This window comes from Gavia stellata, chromosome 13 (genome assembly GCF_030936135.1).
Source record: "Gavia stellata isolate bGavSte3 chromosome 13, bGavSte3.hap2, whole genome shotgun sequence".
Taxonomy (NCBI): domain Eukaryota; kingdom Metazoa; phylum Chordata; class Aves; order Gaviiformes; family Gaviidae; genus Gavia; species Gavia stellata.
In genome coordinates this window covers 12,890,670-12,909,456 of record NC_082606.1, presented here as the reverse complement: position 1 = coordinate 12,909,456, position 18,787 = coordinate 12,890,670, and the positions used below count along the sequence as shown (strand labels likewise).

General features: G+C 38.5%; 1 protein-coding gene across 1 annotated transcript in view; it reads right to left on the bottom strand.

Annotated features, from left to right (window-relative positions):
* GALK2 (galactokinase 2) overlaps positions 1-18,787 on the bottom strand; it is a 50,440-nt gene that overhangs the window by 12,229 nt on the left and 19,424 nt on the right. The window contains exons 6-8 of the mRNA XM_059823999.1: positions 11,634-11,732; positions 8,735-8,887; positions 3,717-3,927 (exon numbers count right to left, since the gene is read on the bottom strand). Coding sequence (XP_059679982.1) covers positions 3,717-3,927; positions 8,735-8,887; positions 11,634-11,732 — 463 coding nt within the window. The remainder of the gene's footprint in view (positions 1-3,716; positions 3,928-8,734; positions 8,888-11,633; positions 11,733-18,787) is intronic.

Sequence of the window (18,787 nt, the reverse complement as noted above, 5' to 3'; positions counted from 1 at the left end):
AAGTGGGGAACAGTTACTCTACTGAGACTGCTCAAGTAACTGTTTGCAATCTGGCTTTCTGAAAATAAACCAGGGGACGAGTCATTGCTGGATTCAGTGACCCATTTAGCAGACACCTGCTTTGAGATTATGATAACTACTGGTTTAAAGTGATTTTTCTTCCAGAGGAATGCTAGCTTTAATAAGACTCTTGCAACTAACCTAGACCATTCAGTGCCTGTACCTAACCCGTGGCACTCCCCAAAGGCCTGCATTCTCCAGGTAGCTGTATGGGATCTACCTGGAGCGGCCACTTCTGTGGGGCTCATCCCAAGTAATTAATCTTTTTGTTGAAGGGGATGGTACATTCCCAAATTTCTCCATGACATGGATCAGGCTGAGGCTGGAGTAAGCACCTGGACCCTCAAGCTGGGAAGCGCTCTTAGGTCTACCAGTTTGGAGGTAACTTCTGTTCTTGTAAGACAAGGGCACTCTACTAATGCACACGACAAAGCTTTATGTATCCCAGAGCAGCCTGACAGAACATCTGAGAGTCCACCTTCATGTATGCCTGTCTGTGCAAATAAAGTTGAAACTGTTCTTGCACTGAGATCACCATTAATACAAATTACTTGGCAGTGGGAATGAAAAACTATTCAAGCACCACTCACTGAAACTACAGCACAGATTTAGAATTCTTTTTCCAGGGGACAAATAGGAGGGCAGTTAAACAGCCAAATCCACACAGCAAATGGATGCCTGCTCCTCCCATGGCGGTTTCATTCCCAGGTTTAAATGTCAAAATTAGATTACAATTTTATACAGGAAAAGAAAAAATGGGTTTAAAAATGCCTCATTTAAGAAGGAAAAAAACATTTAATGGTTAAAGGAATACACTGCTTTAAAGGAGAACATCCTTTTGTGGTGAAGCTTTTAAATACTTAATGTCCCACAATCACCACACACTAAATGTTCTGTGAAGCACTCGAGTCCAAGCCAAAATTATGGCATAGTGCACCTTAGAAAGTAATAAATATTATTTTTTCTAGAGATGTTCAGAAGCCACAAGTGCAATCCATGTGTAAACATTTGCAATGGGGATTTAAACTCAGGATTTTGAGTTGGCCAAGGAACAACTGCAAGAAGTTTAGAGAGGCTTTATGCACCATCTGTACTTCTCCAAACCTGGGGAAGAAGTGGGCTGTACAGTGGGGAACTGCAGAAATCCTTGAGTACCTGCCTATAGAAGGAATGCAAAGTGCGCATGTGGCATTGTGGCATGTAGCTTGATGGACATGGTGCTGTGTGGTGTTGGGTGGGTTGTGGCTTGTTGTGGTTGTGTGGTGGGGTTTGGTGTGTGGTGGTTTTTTTTTTTTTTTCCCCCTCCAGGTTGGACTTGATGATCTTACAGGTCTTTTCCAACCGTAGTGATTCTGTGATTCTGTGCTGTGTGCTTCCAGACCCGGCCTGGGACTTGCCCAAAGCCTGCCCATACCATTTTTCTTTGGGATGTGGAGTTTTTATCTGATCAGCCTTATACACTCATGAGATTTTATGTAAGCATACGGTACCATCCCTGGAGGAGTAGAGGAGGGGAAGCTAGACTTACGACTAAAATAATATTCACATAACACTTTCAGATCCTTAAACATGAGATAGAATGCCAGTACAAAACATTATTTGTAACCATCACTGGGCTTTTAGTAATACAAAAAACTTAAAACTACTGACAATTTATATTCAGCCACAGAGAAAACTCAGAATCCAGTAAATTACCTAAGTAGTAATTCTCATGCACATAATTTATCATTAACATTATAATATTTTACCAGAAAAGTTGATTAAATGTGTACAAAGGAAGAAAGATACCCTAAATGTTATGGTTCCTCCTTCATGTTGAACAAAAAAGTTCCACAACATTCTGAAATTCTCTGCAGAGATTACTTATTTGTTGATATGTTTTCTCTCACATGAAGAAGCCAGGCATTGTCATTAAAATATAGTGGGAAAGTAGAGGGGAAATAAGAAAAAGTATTTTTGTCAAACAGCCCCTGGTTTTCCAAAGCCAACATAAAATGTAATTTGTTTAGTGTGTAACAAAAACAAACAGTGGATTTAGATTCCTTCTTTCTGTGTCTGTCTTGTTTCTTCTTTGCATATAGTTTTACAGAAATCTGTTATTTAATTTCATATTGTACATGCAAAGAGGCTTTCAGCATAATCCACTTTAATTGGCCTTATCAAATGAAATCATGGTCATGCAAGAGATTCTATTCAGCAAACATCTGCAAACACTATTCAGAGCCACAGTATAAAATTTCCTTTGAGTTTCTTCTATAGCTTTCATGTTTAAATTTGTTTTTTGAAAAAAAATGAAATAACCTGTATAAACAATTCAATTCTACAGAACTGTAGAATTTTGTTTTATACACCAGGTCTAAGGAGTATAAACATGTGTAAGTTATAGTCTTGTATCGCTTCATGAACGGGGCAGCGTAAAAGATTCACAACCTTGTACTTTCCCATGAAAAAGTTGCAGAGTGCAGGTACAAGGTTCAGTATATTTCTCATGTACATACAGCACAGAGTTATCATAACTCTTTCTATGGAGGTAAAGAGCTGGATTAAGATATCGTATTCCATGCTGGTACCCACTGGCAGTGTAATTAGACAATAAGATAGTTTCATACTCTGATACCACTGGGGTGCAAAACAGGTTCTAGATTCAGGACCTGGTCCTTGGTCAATATATAAAGTTTACAATCGTTCCAGATATGCAGATTATTTAAATATAGCATCAGTACACAAAGATATGTTACTGATTTATATACATCAAATATACACATCCCTGAAAGCAGTCTTGGCAAGGACTGGCAAGGATACAATTCACCTACAAAACAGTAGAAGTATTAAGGCTGCAGAATGGAAACAAGGAAGTAAGGATTATTTTTTAAGTTCTTAAAGAAAGATTCTGATTTGAATTGGAAATCTGTTATAAACGCAAATTAATTATTTCACAAATGGTCTATTATTCTGTACTATTAGCAACCCTACTATTAGCAACCCTACTATATGCATCCAGGATCCATTCCATGTGTGCCAATGCTCATGACTACATGGTATAATCATAAGCAGGAATACATAGGAAATACTTTAAATAATAAATTGTTCACCTCCACCAACATTTTCCTAAAAGAAAAAAAAATATTGATAGCGACAGAAACTTCTTTCTCAGGAGAAAGCTAGATGACTTGCTGCCCAGTGTGTGTTTTCTGAAGTGACCATGTATTTATCAATTCAAAAACATAAACACAAGCTCCATCTGTGCTGGTCTTTAATGCCAGTTAAGGAAGAGCAAACTTTTTAACGATGCTGTAACCATCCAAAATGTTTGGGTTTGTAAGAGTTGTTGCCTAAAAAGGAAACCTCGTTTAGACTTTTCCCTAGAATAAAACCTGGGTTATTTAGAGTTGACTCTGAAAGAGCACAGGTTAATCTAGAACAGTAAGTGATCTACTACTTCTACGATTTTAGAAATAGTTCAATCAAAATCAAGGTTTTGCTCTATTTTAAGCTAAAAGTTAGAATGAAAATCATTATATGAATTCTCTCACTTGCCACCCAAGATTCTGGGGAAGTATTCTGGCAAGACTTCCACTTGCACTACTTATTAATACATAAACTTTTGTATCATACAAACATTGTACACTAAAACCCACCATTTCATATATGCTTACCATCTTGCGTGTTTTGACTAAGAATCTGAGAGCGGAGCTCCTCCAGGCTAATTCCCAGGCATTTACAAATTTCCTCTGTGCTGTAAGGCTCAGGATGTAATACCTCCTCGACAATGGTGAGCATTTCCTCTAGGCTAAGTCCTAGGTTGGTTTGCACATCATGGAGTCTCAACTTTTTTTTCCAGTCCAAGCCTTTTGCCTTTGAGAGAAGCTAAAATTCAAAAAATAAAACAGAAAATATTGTGCCTTCCTGTTTAAAAATATTTAGTTGTCCATAAGCACCTTTAAGACCCATTTGCTCTTTTCACTTCTTAATTGGGAATCATCAGAAGGTACTTACTATCAGTACACAGCAGATAATCATTATATTTATTTATAAAAGGTCTGTGAATGATAGATTCTTCCCCCAAATCAGGTATTGTCTGTAAAAGCCCTACTGGCATTATTTGTGTGATATCAAATCAGTGATTTATCCTTTTCCATGGATGTTGCTACTTCAAGCACTTATTAACCTTCCACAACCACATTCAGACAATTGCTTATACAAATGCTACGATACTGAAACAAAGTCCCTAAGAAGTCTGTTTCTGTACTGTTAGAATCTGCTCTAACATTTAAAACTGTTTGACCTTTCCAATATGCTTTTGGAGTTTTCTGATGAACATTTAAGGTTGTCATTAAAACCGTTTCTCATCATAGCCTTAAAAATATGAAAGTAGGCATAAGATTTGTGCAGGAGAATTAACCGTAACCTTTCTCAATCTTTAGCGTTTAAAGTAAATTTTAAGTACATTATTTTAAAGGAAGTTTTGGGCCTTATGGGAAGGTTGCGATGTGTTAGTCAGAACCTGCTCTGTTCCTACATGATTGCTATGATGCTAATTAGTTATAGATATATCTGTTTTTCCCACCCTAGACAATGATGTCATGCTTTGTGTATCTTTGTGATGTTTTGGCAATTGACAGTAGTTACTTCAACCACCAGAATCCTAAAAGGAAACGTCAAAGAGGCTTTTCTCTGGAAGGTTGCTACATGTGTTGATGCTCTCGTGTGCCTAATGAAAGTGGTTGAGTAAAGCAGCTTTCCTCATAAGGTGGAATATCATTAATGATATTAATTACAGAAGAATATTAAGTGATCATTGTGGGCTCCTACTGACATACCACCTTTAATTTCAACAGATTACTACAGAGCAAGATACAGATTAGCAGGTACATGCCAACATCATTTTACTGTATTCATAAGCACATGATACACCTCCAATTCTGCACCATTTAAGTTGAGATTAAAGCTCCTAAGTATGCCAAATCAGGCTGTATGTTTGCAGAGAATTTAAACCAGTGCAGCAATACCAGGGAATGAAATCCTTTTCCTATTCAAATCGGCATTAAAACCTCTCATCAACAGGGCCAAGATTTCACCCAGTGTGTTGTTATTCTTTTCAATAAACACTGGTTTTGAGTGAGATTGGTGTGAAATCATTTACGTCTCAATTCAGTAAGGCCGTTTAACTTTCTGGGTTAAAAAAATCATGTGATTTACATACATGGCTGAAAAGTATTTGCTTTGCTTTGTTGAAAGTTACAGCATGAAATTTAAGCAGAAGATCTGCAGCCTAACTATCTGCTATAGATTCTGACCCTCCCGCTCTCCTCCAACAGTGCTTTTGCAAGGGCTTTTCCAGTTTTGCTTTATTACAGTATATAAAAATTAACTACTTTTGGTGCCATCTAGTGACTTGCTAAGATTTATGTGAGGCTTAGTAGAGCGTAGAGCAGAACAAACAAAATCCAATCAAAATGCAAATCACATGACTTTGTCGCCATCTAAAACACAGTTTTGTATGTTCAGTGGTAGAAAAAGAAGCAGCACTGTCTAGTGGCTAATGCAGAAATCAGGGTGAGAAGATTTTCTTGTAAAAGACTGATTAAGTCACTTCTGGCCCGCTTTTCAAAGGCTCTGAGTATCCACAGCCTTTATGTAATTGTATTTTAGCTTACTTATAAGTTAAAATAACAATTAATGCTTCATTTGATTTACTTAAATACTCAGTATCTCTTATGTTAGTGCATGTTTGTGACATGTTCTTAAATCTGCTTCAAGGTGCTAAATGAATGGCAGTTTTTTTCCTCATACTTTACTCCATAATGTTCAGCATCCCCTAGACTTTATTACCAGACGTTAAACAGAATAAGAATTTACAAAAAATAATGTTCTATAAGGCAACAAAAAATTGTCTACTTTCTTTTTTAATAAATAATCCCCTGTAGAAATATGTCGTGTATTGTCACATCTGTTCCCATTTCTATACTTCAAGGGAGATGCTGTATTTTAGATGAGCTAACTATGCTGGGGTTTTACAGGTCAAATGTTCCAAATGGAAACTGACCCCATCAGGCCAGTGGGCAGGGCTTTGTTGGTAAGGTCTATACTGCTTATAGCAAAGTTTCAATTCTAACAGCACTGGGAAAAATGTTATAGGCAGCAGCTCAAATTGTAATGGACACAGAACAGAAATGGGAAAAAATCCCATCTATTAAATGTAGAAAAGTAATCCCAATACTGATCCCACAGTTGGATATTTTCTTGATGATCTCTGACTAGATGGATTAAAGATCTGGACATCATCCAGCTGGCTCTTAACTGCCAGGATATAGCATCTGTAGGCTTTATTGTCCTTTGTTGTTCAACACAGGCACACTGGAGAACTCTAAGTAACTGAGAGGAAAACATACTTAGTAAATGATGGGACAAATATAAATAAAAGAAAGTCCGAGTAGGAGTAAGTATAGGAATACTTAGCCCTTATATAGCAACATCACTTTCTTACGCTTTATATTTCTATAATGTCATCTGAGCATCTTTCCACATTTAACAAACATTACTTTATGAACTATATGGCATTCCAGTTGCAGACATTCTTGGCACCAGTCTATAGCTGACAGTGAAGCAAACCACACATGGTGAAGCAGGGGAGAGCACAGCATTCACTAATGCTCATATTCATCCTGCAGCACCTACTGTGCAACTTTTCTGAAGTATAAAGTACAAGTTAATTTCCTTTGGAATTGCGAGTGTTCTGCAGAACAGAAGCATCTTTAAATGTACTGTTTAATGGAGTACAGGAAAGTGCTCAGAGGCTACAAGAATAGAGAAAGAAAAAAAAAACAAGCAAAAGAATGACTGTCAAGAAGGGGGAATGGAAAGGAACAGAACCCGAGAAAGATAATTTTGTGAGAATTTTTGAGAATTTTTTTAAAGCATTATTGTGAGGCCCAGCATGTTATTTCATTGTTCCATTAGCTTAATGGTGCTTAAAAGACTTCCCTGCTTCCACTTACATACCTGCCCTCCTTCACCCCAGTGTGACCTGTTCCTAAAGACAGTCTTTTCCTGGCTCAACGTATTTTTATAGTGTGTGCAACTTTCCATCTGGTTAGCATACGTTTCAAAATAGACAGGTGTATGTCGTTAGTCTCCTTAAAATCAAGCATCTGCTAACGGTACCTTTTTAGAGATTGCATCATAGCTAACAGGAATGTAAAAAAAAAATCATCTTTCCTTACCACCTTTTCAGTTTACTGCACAGGACCAATAATTTAAAGCAATTTAGAAAACTGTGATTCAATCCACAAAATCTGGTATATGGAACAATACTTTAAAAGATCTTATAACTTAATGCACTCGTTTGTCTTTTAGAATAGATCATCTGTGAAGGCTCTGTTTCTTATGCAAAAAAAATTCCAAAAGAAGCTCTTCCTAAAATACATACTTCGTCAATTAACTATCCTAAACTAGAGGTTTATCAGTTATACCAGGACAGAGAGGTCTTTAGCTTGATTTTCTTAATGGCCTAAGAATCTTTTTATTAACTTCAGTGACAACAGCTTTAACTATGGTCATTGGTGCTCTTATTTTTACCATATCTTACATATACCTAAAATGCAGCTATGCTCTTTATACTTGAGTTTAAAGCCCATGTAAAATGTCATCTGAAGTTTAGCTTCCCTCCTCGAAAAATATCTTAGCACAGTATTTTATATTACATTTTATCAGTATCAGATCATCTCTTCAACTCCCCCCTTTTTTTTTTAAAGCATTAAGTATGGTACTTTTTCATAGAATTATGATGCCAACAGATGCTCAAAGTACTTTTGAGTATTACTCAGGTTTTGGCCAAATGTTTTGTGGCAAGGAGTTCCACACTGCAGTTTTTAAAAATTAATCTAGACTTTGTGACCCAAATTCTGTTCTTTCACACAGCACGCTATGTTGGGTATAACTGCAGTCAATCTTTATCCTTACTCCGTACTTAATCTAAACAAAGAAAAATCCACTGTATTCCTATAACAAACTCAAATCAAATGCTACATCTACATATTCCTAAACGTATGGTCTACAAAATCCAGAATTAAAGTAGAACTCAGATTTTTTTCATGTTCACATTCCATAAATTTTAGAGATCATGGCAAGCTGTAAACTGGCAGCACAACCTAAATGTTGTTTTTTGATTCAAGCCTGTTTTTAAACTTCACACTGCCATACATGCTGCTATTCAGCATTTCCCGTATTACTTCCAGGCCTCCAACTAGTAGCTTTGATGTCCTCTAAATCCTAGAAAATACACATCTATTGCCATATATACATACAAACATGTGACCACACTGGTTGCTTTCCATTATTTGTCATTATTCAGATTTAATTAGAAACAGTCTATCTTATTAACTGAGAATATTTTTTGCTGAAAAATACTTATTTACTCCATTGAAATAAAATACAAAATAAACTGAATAGAACTAAATCACATAATCTTCTATATAAGGGCACAGTCCTTGCACTTCCATTAAACTCAACAGGAGTTCTGTTTCTGCAGAGATGGAGGTGGCTGGTTCTGGAAAGAAAAATGCTACTTAAAGTAGCACCTAGCCAGGTGTTAAAGACACGACTGGTCAGAAGTGGAAAAAAGCACATATTTAGATGAAGGTTTCATTAGCGTTTGACATAAGCCATACGTTACCTTTGTAGCCAGACGACACTCCATTACCCTAATATTGTAATGAGAAGTTGCTGCTTTATTCATTTCAACACAACTGTTAGCAATAACAAACGCTGCTCCACTTGGAAGTCTAACATCAGTTGCCCTCAGAGGACTGAACTCTATCAACTTGGCCTATTGAAAGAAAAATGAATGGTTAGTTTTAATTTACTACTAGCTAAGAGTGCACTTAGTTCTATAAATCAAATGCAAATTTGCATGTTTTTTATCTTGAAAATCCAAGGACAGTTAAGGAAAGAAAACTGACATTAAACAGTGAGAAAAGAGGTTTAACCTCGTTGGCCAAGTTACACATACATTTCAAACCTTTCCCTTGTAGCTGGATTTTAAAATGTTTCCATTAAGTCTTTGGGTTTTTTCAGCATTTCACAGAACCCCACCCAACCTATTTTTCTTGCCTGTTTGAGACAACAGTTTTTCTTTGATCTACAGAAAAGTACCAGGCCTGGCTGAAGCTAATGTGCGTGCTACTAGAAACAAGGGGCTTCACATTTCCTTCCCCTTCACCAATGTCCATCTGCCCCTTAGTTTTCTGATTGTTCACTAAATCAAGATTAGTTCACCGAGGTACAGAATAGTACCAAAATCTTAGGACTGACTGGAAACAGTGATCATGTTACATAAGGACAAACAAACAGAGAAATGAAATAAAACTATATATAAAAATGTAGTTACTGTCTCCTTCCTTCTGACATAAGAGACTGTCTTGCCTCACAGATGCCTTACACAGGCTGCGTAAGATGTTCCCAACATTTTGTGACCTTTTCATGGAATAAGCTAGGCATCCATTAATTAAATAATTCAGGATGTAATGTAATCAAGAGATTAAATTCACATCTGGTTTTTCATTGGGATAAGTTGTAAATGATGTGCCCTGCTTTTGCTTCCTAGAATAGACTGTAACTCTGCAAGCAGGGACGTCTTACTGGTTTTGGCATTGTTCACCCCCAGAGAGTTCCTTGAGCAGCTAGAGTGCTAAATAAACAATGACAAATCTGCTTGTACATTATGTACAGCATGTGTGTCACTCCCTGCCATTGAGATTCTGGACCACATCACAAAATTACTATCAAGACAGACAAGCTTGCTTACATTTAAATATACCCTTTAAGAACTGCTACATTAGATCAGAATGTACCACTAAGCTGGTCCAGTGTCCTGTTTCTGACAGTAGCCATAAATGGATATTTAGAGGGAATAGAAAAATAGGACATATAAGAAGCAATCTTTTTTTTGAGTATGTTTCTCCAGCTTCCCATAAGCAAAGATTATAGCAGTTATAGTTACACTGGAAGACACATAAGACTATTAAGTTTAATAGCTACAAATAGGCTAAAACTCTATCAGTGTATCCAAGAAGGTCTTTTTTGAACCCTTTTGAACCCTTTTGAAACTTTCGCCTTCCACAATGTATGGTATTTCTCAATTTAATAATGTATGTTTTAGAAAAAAACCCCCAAACTTCCTTGTTTGTTTATAACAAGCTGCTTGCTAATGTCATTGTATTTCTATTAGTTCTTCAGTTATGAAAATCACTGAATTCTCAATTTACCTTCTCTTACCCATTCAGTGGTTTTACAGAGCTTCAAAATATCACCCTCAAAGATACTTGTTTTCCAAGCTAAAAAGTTTTAAATTATTCAGTCAATGCTCATATAAAAGAATAGCTTTGATCAACCTCAGTGTCCTTTACTGTACTTTTCTTGTTCTAGTGCATTTTTTTTTTGAGATGGGAGGCCAGAACTGCATTCAGCTGCAAGTACAGTGAAGCAGGGATATTTTCTGGTTTGCTCACAATTTCCTTTCTAATCTTTTCTAACATTTTCTTTGCCTTTTTGATCACCATCTCTGTAAGTCAGAAAAGCTTCCACTTATATGATCATCTGTGTGTGAGCCAGGAAAATATGCTGCTTCTTTCAGAATTCATGTAGCTGTGTGTTTACTACTAACGGTGTAAGTGTAAAGGAAAAGTGTAGAGTAGGTACAGGTGATGTGAAATTACACATGTCTAATGATGGAATTAAATGTTTGGTGTAATTCTAGGAAATAGCTTATTTTCTGTACAAGCTTGTCCAAGATATGGCATAAAGGAACAAAAGCTGCAGAGATATAATATCACAATTATAAGCAAAGTACAGGTTGTCATGAAACACTGCATTAATTTCAGTAAAAGTATTTTGACAGGTTTTAGGTTTGAACATTCACAGTCCTGTGAAACTTCTGCGACAGCAGATGAACTCCACTGTAAATTTCACTGCAAGCACTCATGCATAACTTGGCAGGTCCTGTATATCATTGCTAGTCCACCTTCTGTCACCACGTTTAAGACAGCTAAATGCCTTCTACATCAGAATCCAGCCACAGAATTGTCTGGAATTAGCAGAACTGGGGGAAAAAAATCTCCATTGTCTTTGTAACTGGACCTGGCAAAAATTCCTAGAACTGTTTGGTTATAAGAAGTTTCAAGAAAGCATTTTTGTAATAATTATCCCATTTGCACTGAATACAAGGCATACCGACCATTCAGATTTCATTATATGGGAAACATTCTAAGTTCAGTGATGAATTAGCCAAATAGTGTAGAACTTGGTGCTCTTCTAGAGTACATCTTTCTCCACATCTTTTCTTTCCTCCTTCTTGCCGTTTCTCATTTTCATAATCTTATTCCTTCAAACTTGTCATACTCGACTGTACACAATTTTATACATATAATTGCTGTTTCATTTGCATACCAATAGTGCTTATACTGCTTACTAAGGTATTCCAGTTTCTTGTCTTTCCACTAGATATATATAAAGATTCTTTTTGTTTACATAAATTAATACTACATTGTTAGTTTAGATTACAAAGATCCACATACAGTTCCTTCTTCTGCCAGAAAAGAGATTGACTGGTCCATTCCTCCACCTTCTGTGCCAATATAACGTTCGCTCTTTGTGCAAATTTCTGCAAGTTCCACCTGAAAAAAGCAGTAACATGTGAACCTTCAGCCAAGGTTAAAGACGATATTCAGACTAGATATACGGAAGAAATTTTTTATGATGAGGGTGGTGAAACACTGGAACAGGTTGCCCAGAGAGGTGGTAGATGCCCCAACCCTGGAAACATTCAAGGTCAGGTTGGACGGAGCTCTGTGCAACCTGATCTAGTTGAAGATATCCCTGCTCACTGCAGGGGGGTCGGAGTAGATGACCTTTAATGGTCCCCTCCAACCAAACTATTCTATGATTCTATGATACTTTTATACTGGTTACATATGAGCTAGTGAGAAAACAAAGGATATAATGATAAAGCTCTGAAACCATTGTCTCTCACATACCAAGTAGTGTAAGCTGGTATCCACCAGGATGCCACATGGCCCCTTTTTCCTTTTGTTCTGAAGTAAAATAGAATCAGCTGTTCAGCCTCCACTGGACCCACCATAGTCTCATGATTTTCAGGGTATCTTTGTTTAGATGCTTAATTCTTGTAGCTGCCCTCCTCCCACCTTCCTCATTTACCTCACACCCCTCCATCCCAACAGCCAACATTTTGTTGATTTATTAGTTGAATCCATCTATCTATGCATCTTGGTAGCTTACAGAAAAATGGCATGTTGTTACTTTATACTACTTTAATGCACTGACTCCATAATCAGAAATTATGTATTGAACCTAAGTCAGAAACCCCTTCTCACTGTAAATACTCTAATCAGTGGTGCTTGTCATTTCTCCTTGAGATACTGTACTCCACTTACATTGTTTATCTGAACTAATTTGTAACTATATGTGATTTGCATTCTTTTGTGACATTTTAGGCATATCTTTGTGCATTCTGATACCTGCAGGTAAGAGGATACTATGGGAAGGTGGAATATCACTATCTTAACTGTCAAAAATAATAATTTACAGTAAGGCTTTCAGCCATCAGGCCAAGTCAAAACAAAACACAAGAGAAGACTTGGAGAATGGTCAAAGAACAGAGACTAGTCAAGAGGAAGTAGGTCAAAAGGAAAGCATCTGTGTCCCTATGCTATGATCCCTATCAGTTTGTCTTCCTAAGTACAAGGTAAGCAGAGGGAAGATGGGAAAAGAAATTTAGAAAAGCCACGGTCCTCTTTTCAGTCTGGTGGCAAAGTCAGATTCAGATTCCACACTAAGGATGTAGCATCACAGGATTGAAACAAGCTCACCAGCAAGGCAGGGACATTAGCCAGCACACAGCTGTAAAAGGCAGCAGACAGAGGCAGTAAATCACCATCCTACGAGAGAGGTATGTGCAGGGTGTCTGCCTGCTTGCTCGCTCAATTTCTGTAATGGCACCACAGACAAAGTTGTAAAATTGGTGCTTAGATCAATGTAATCAGGCTGAACTGTTTGCAGATGCACTAACAACCAATTTACTCAGCTCTCAGTGCAGTTATGGCCAATAAGCCTTAGGCTGATATGCAGAAGTTATCAAAAGAACATTAACAAATGTTATGCAGACTGGATCTCTTTGAATTAAACATGGTAAATGACCACTCACAAGAAAAAGACCATTAATGAGAGAACATAGAAAGTACAATCAGCAAAACTACTCTCTTTATCTGCACTTCCTTTGTGTATTTTAAAGATGAGCTGAAATAGGCATAATGCTTCTTTTATTTTTCTTGAGAAACTATAGAAACATCACACATTGTGGTGTTCTTTCTTTTTAACAAAAGCCATTTCCCAGTGCCTGACTTTTGCTGAAGCTCAGGTTCATCAAAATTCATTTCTCCTCCCTTGTCCCACGTCCACTCCAAGCAGTCCCATTTCCAGTTTGAACCTTAGACCTCTTCATACCATCAATGGAAGTTTAACGTCCAGGCACCATGTGTCCCTGCTCCACTACAAGTTGGAAATAATTCTGAATAAAATGCTAATGAATGTAATGATGCTTTTTTTTTTCATTTAATGCTAAAATACTAAGCAACAGCTCCACAGAAAAGAAAGAACAAACCTCCACACACAGCAGTCTCTAGATGCTCACTCCTTTCTACGTGTGAAGGTGCACATATTTACAAACATCTGTTGTTGGCATATGGAAATGCTGGCATGTTTCAGCCAGTTCTGCTGAACCTGCCTTTTGCCCCTCTGAGAACAGAGCAATACCACATCCCTCATTTTGTAGCTACTGGCAGGAGACATCAGACTGGAGTTCATGAATATTACTCACTGGCAGCCAACAGAAACTTCTCCACACTGGCTGAAAAGACTACGCCAGCACGCTGGTCATGCACACTTAAATAAGAGCTGTGGCTGTGCAAACCTGGCCTGAAGTGCAGCTCCTGAGGTACTTGCAATATATATTCCACTCTTGGGCACAGCTGCCTGAGGTATTATTTCATCTGCAATTGCCAGATAAAGCTTTGCAAAGTCAGAAATTAAGCATTTCACCCTTCACTTAGTCTGGCTGCATGTCATCTCCATATACACATCAGCTACCACTTGATTGCTTAAATCGTTTAGATTTTATGAGCCTGGGCTTATTAAATAAATATCAGGAGAAGTCTTGCAGAGGAGGAATGTTAACAATTAGGATAGTGCCACTCCCCTGTCCCTTTACATGGTCTGGTGAATTGTGCCTGGTTAAGCATTGGGCCTTGCTTCGTCCCAGCTCACCAGCTGTCCAGCTGCGTATGCTGGGCTAACAGCGCTGTTCGAGCTTGAGCAACTTTTGTTTTGAAACTCAGCAAGGATTGGCAGGACCACCAAGTAGTAACTGGCAAGGGTTGAGAAGAACCCTCTCCACAAGACAGCCCAAGGCATCCCTGAAACATTATTTGGTTTCTAATTTAAACAGGCCCTTGCTGACACAGGCTGGCCTTCTAATACTAGGATGAGAAGCATGTGAATGGAGAGGAAATCGTCATCTGTATAGAAAGCAGTTTCTACTTACTATTGAGACAAATGGGCAAATGTTTGCCTTTTTGCTAAAATGAGTGAAAGGGCAAAGTTCAGAGGAAGTGAATTGTAGCATTGGAAACTAATGTGAAGACTAAACTGGAGAGCCTTGTGTACATATTTGATACTTGGGAAAGGATGTTCACTGAAACAGTGAACCAAACAGCAGGAGGTCTGGGCTCAATTTCTAGCTCCACATTAAGTTTCTTGTGATTCAGGGAAAGTCCCTTTAATTCATCATGACTCCATTTCCTCAGCAAAAGGAGGAGTATCTTCCCCCTCTTTGTAATTAGTAATTGCTACTTGGGATTCTTAAGTGATAATGCTATAAATATGTGTGACTTTGTTACTAGAAACTGAAAAAAACACATTTTGCTACACAAGTTCTCTGATTTCAGGCTTCCACAGAAAATATATTGAAGGAAAAAATTTGCTAGAACCATGTAATAAAAGGAAATAACTTTTGCCTATCTCAGAGCAATACCTTGTTCCCAATCAACCTGCAACACTCAGAAGCTCTTTAGGGCAGGGACTGTTTGAATCATCTGTTATTTATATCTCCCTGTAGTGTATGTCTCACCTGTAAAAATACAGAGCTTCTCAGATCCCAGATTTCACTGCACAATTTGCAACATCTCAAATGTATGTCTGAACAATACCTAGGCATGCATCACCTTCTTCCTCTTGGCTGCACTGCAGTTCCTGCAGAAAAGTAACTCAGAGCATTCTCATAGCCACATTTAGGGGAACCACACCCCAGGCTACACCACAGCATCACCTGCCAGGCAGGTTGGTCAGACGGGGCCAGCCACTCCCGGGTAGGGCTCAAAGTACAACTGTTATGCATATAAAATAAACAATGTCACCCCTACTGGGTTCTGCAGGAGTCCTAAACTGGCATTCTTGTAGAGCTAGGTGAAAGCAGACATTTGTTCTTCGTGAAGCACCATGAGAAACATGCAGAAAGAATAAACCCCATTTGCACACAGACTACACTTCCATCCCACATACTCTGATCCATACGAGAGACCACTTCGAGCCAACCACAAAACGTAACTAGTTCTAGGCACCCAAGACTCATTAGCATGGTTTTTTCCATCCCTAAAGCAGTATTTCAAAAACACTAATAAATCATAATTTCAGTCTTCATAGAATTTTACATACTTTACTTTAAAAGCATTCCTATACGGCTGCTGTTATCTTCAATTTAGAGACAGCACAGATATTTACATGATTTGTTCAAAGTCATGTGAATCAGTGACAAAGCTGAAATGAGAATTCAAAAACCTTCCTATTTCCAGTATTGTGGCTTATTTCTCTAAAGAATGTGGTCTCAGGGAAACCTTTGCAGGGTGGGTTTAGAATCTTTAAGATGATGGTAATGAAAAGTGGAACAAAAAGATACTAAAATCAAAGTAAAATTCGGTCTGAACAGTAGCATTATGACTCTAGAAAAAAATGACTTAGATGAATCAAAAAGTTCCTTATCCTAACTGTTCTGTGATCCACATATGCTACAGCCCTCTGAATTTCTGTATTATTGTTCCAGGAAGTTGTTCCAACAGGACAGGCTAGACCAGGTCATCATCTGTGAATAATAACTACCATGCGGACAGTAAGTCCTAAGCTGTCATCTACATTATTAAACAAGCAAAGTGATATATTTAACATAGTAATTAAAAAAGTAAAGCTCAAACATGAGGAGAGGTTTCCTTTGATCTCGCCCACCACCTCAAAAAAAACCCCTTAGCCAAGAAGGGAAGTGCATATAATGCCCATGAGTTAAGTAAGGGGTTGTCAGCTAGCTAAAATTCATTAAAAGATTTCAGTCAGAATAAAAATATAAAATATATTAACAGAAGCAGCCTTTGTGGGTCAAACCAATGCCCCTTCTAGTTCTGTATCTTGTACCTGAAAGTGGGCTCTTAGATTGGACCAAAGGCCAAGTATAGATGATATTTCCCCACAACATTACTTTTTGATAAAGAGCTTCCTGAGCTGAATGTGAATTCTGCACACTTAGTCACCAACAATGGATTTCTTCATATATGAACTTGTCCAGACTCCCTTTTATCTCATTCAAAATTCTAACATGTAGAACATTCGGTAACAAGGACTTCTACAACTCGTCAGCTGAAGAACCATCTCCTTTTGTTGATTATTAACATGCACCTGATGAGCTTCATTTAATACCTTCTGGCTCTTATAATGTGAGGGGCAATGGACAATTGATTCCTATCCACTCCATCAATTACATTCATCATTTTATGGACTTCTATCACTTCCTCCTTCAAATGCCTTTTTCCAAAGAGTCCCAGCTTACTTTTATGGAGGTCATTCTGTACCTTTGATCATCCATGTGGCTCTTCCTCAGCAAGTTTGCAGATGACACCAAGTTGGGTGGGAGTGTTGATCTGCTCAAGGGTAGGAAGGCTCTGCAGAGGGATCTGGACAGGCTGGATCGATGGGCCGAGGCCAATTGTATGAGGTTCAACAAGGCCAAGTGCCGGGTCCTGCACTTGGATCACAACAACCCCATGCAACGCTACAGACTTGGGGACGAGTGGCTGGAAAGCTCCCCCGCAGAAAAGGACCTGGGGGTGTTGATTGACAGCCGGCTGGATATGAGCCAGCAGTGTGCCCAGGTGGCCAAGAAGGCCAATGGCATCCTGGCCTGTATCAGAAATGGTGTGGCCAGCAGGAGCAGGGAGGTGATCGTGCCCCTGTACTCAGCGCTGGTGAGGCCGCACCTCAAATACTGTGTTCAGTTTTGGGTCCCTCACTACAAGAAGGACATGGAGGTGCTGGAGCGTGTCCAGAGAAGGGCGACGAAGCTGGTGAGGGGTCTGGAGCACAAGTGTTATGAGGAGCAGCTGAGGGAACTGGGGTTGTTCAGTCTGGAGAAGAGGAGGCTGAGGGGAGACCTCATCGCTCTCTACAATTATCTGAAAGGGGGTTGTAGAGAGGTGGGTGTTGGTCTCTTCTCCCAAGTGACTAGTGATAGAACGAGAGGAAATGGTCTCAAGTTGCGCCAGGGGAGGTTTAGACTGGCTATTAGGAAAAATTTTTTTACTGAGTGAGACACTGGAATAAGCTGCCCAGGGAAGTGGTGGAGTCACCCTCACTGGAGGTGTTCAAGGAACATGTGGAGGAGGCATTGCGGGACATGGTTTAATGGGCATGGTGGTGTTAGTTGATGGTTGGACTTGATGATCTTACAGGTCTTTTCCAACCATAGTGATTCTGTGATTCTGTGATTACCTGAATCTTTTCCAGTTTAACTATCTTGGTTGGTAAGAATGGAGAGAGACAGACTTACAGCTTTTCTTAGACCACCTTAGAGAAAATGTCACTGTATCTTTTGCTATTTTTATGTGGCAAATAAGCCACATAAAATGTGTGTTAATTAGTGTTGACATAGACATATGGTAATGCAGCCTCAAGCGGTTCAGCCCTGCTATTCCACCTCTTTCACTGAGATTACCGTCCTGACACCATAGTCAACAGGAGAGATTACGTGACCACATATCAACCACTCCTGTGTAAAGTCCCTTTGTTTAAACCCGCTTTGCAGTGGCATGGCTGAAGCAAACTGTTCCCTTTTGCTGACTGTAGTGAGGTCTGAAAAGATGAGCAATAGTAAGCAGGGAAGCTCGGATGGAAACTTAAATATCTGAAGTTAGTCTAGCAATACCCTGAGGTATTTTGTACCTTTGTTCAGCATCCGAACATGGGAGAGGGATGTGCATAGCGTGACAGTAGTAGTGGCTGGTAGGTGAGTTAAACTTTGAAGTCTCCCTGGTGATCTGTCGAGAAACACTAAATATTGCAACTTTTGAATGCCAGACCCAATATGATACATACAAACGCAAACAGTGCTTTTATATCTGTTGGCAAGTACACATGCCAGGTTGGCTGTGCTTCTATGGGAGACGTTTAGTATCAGTGAGTTACGTGATATATTAAGTTTAACATTCTTGGTTTTTATTCAACAAAAAAAGATACAACATATTAAATGAGAATATCCATAATCAAAATAATACAAAGCAACATCATTAGGAGTAGAATCTCAGTGCATACAATTCACTCACTTGCCTAATAAGCAATT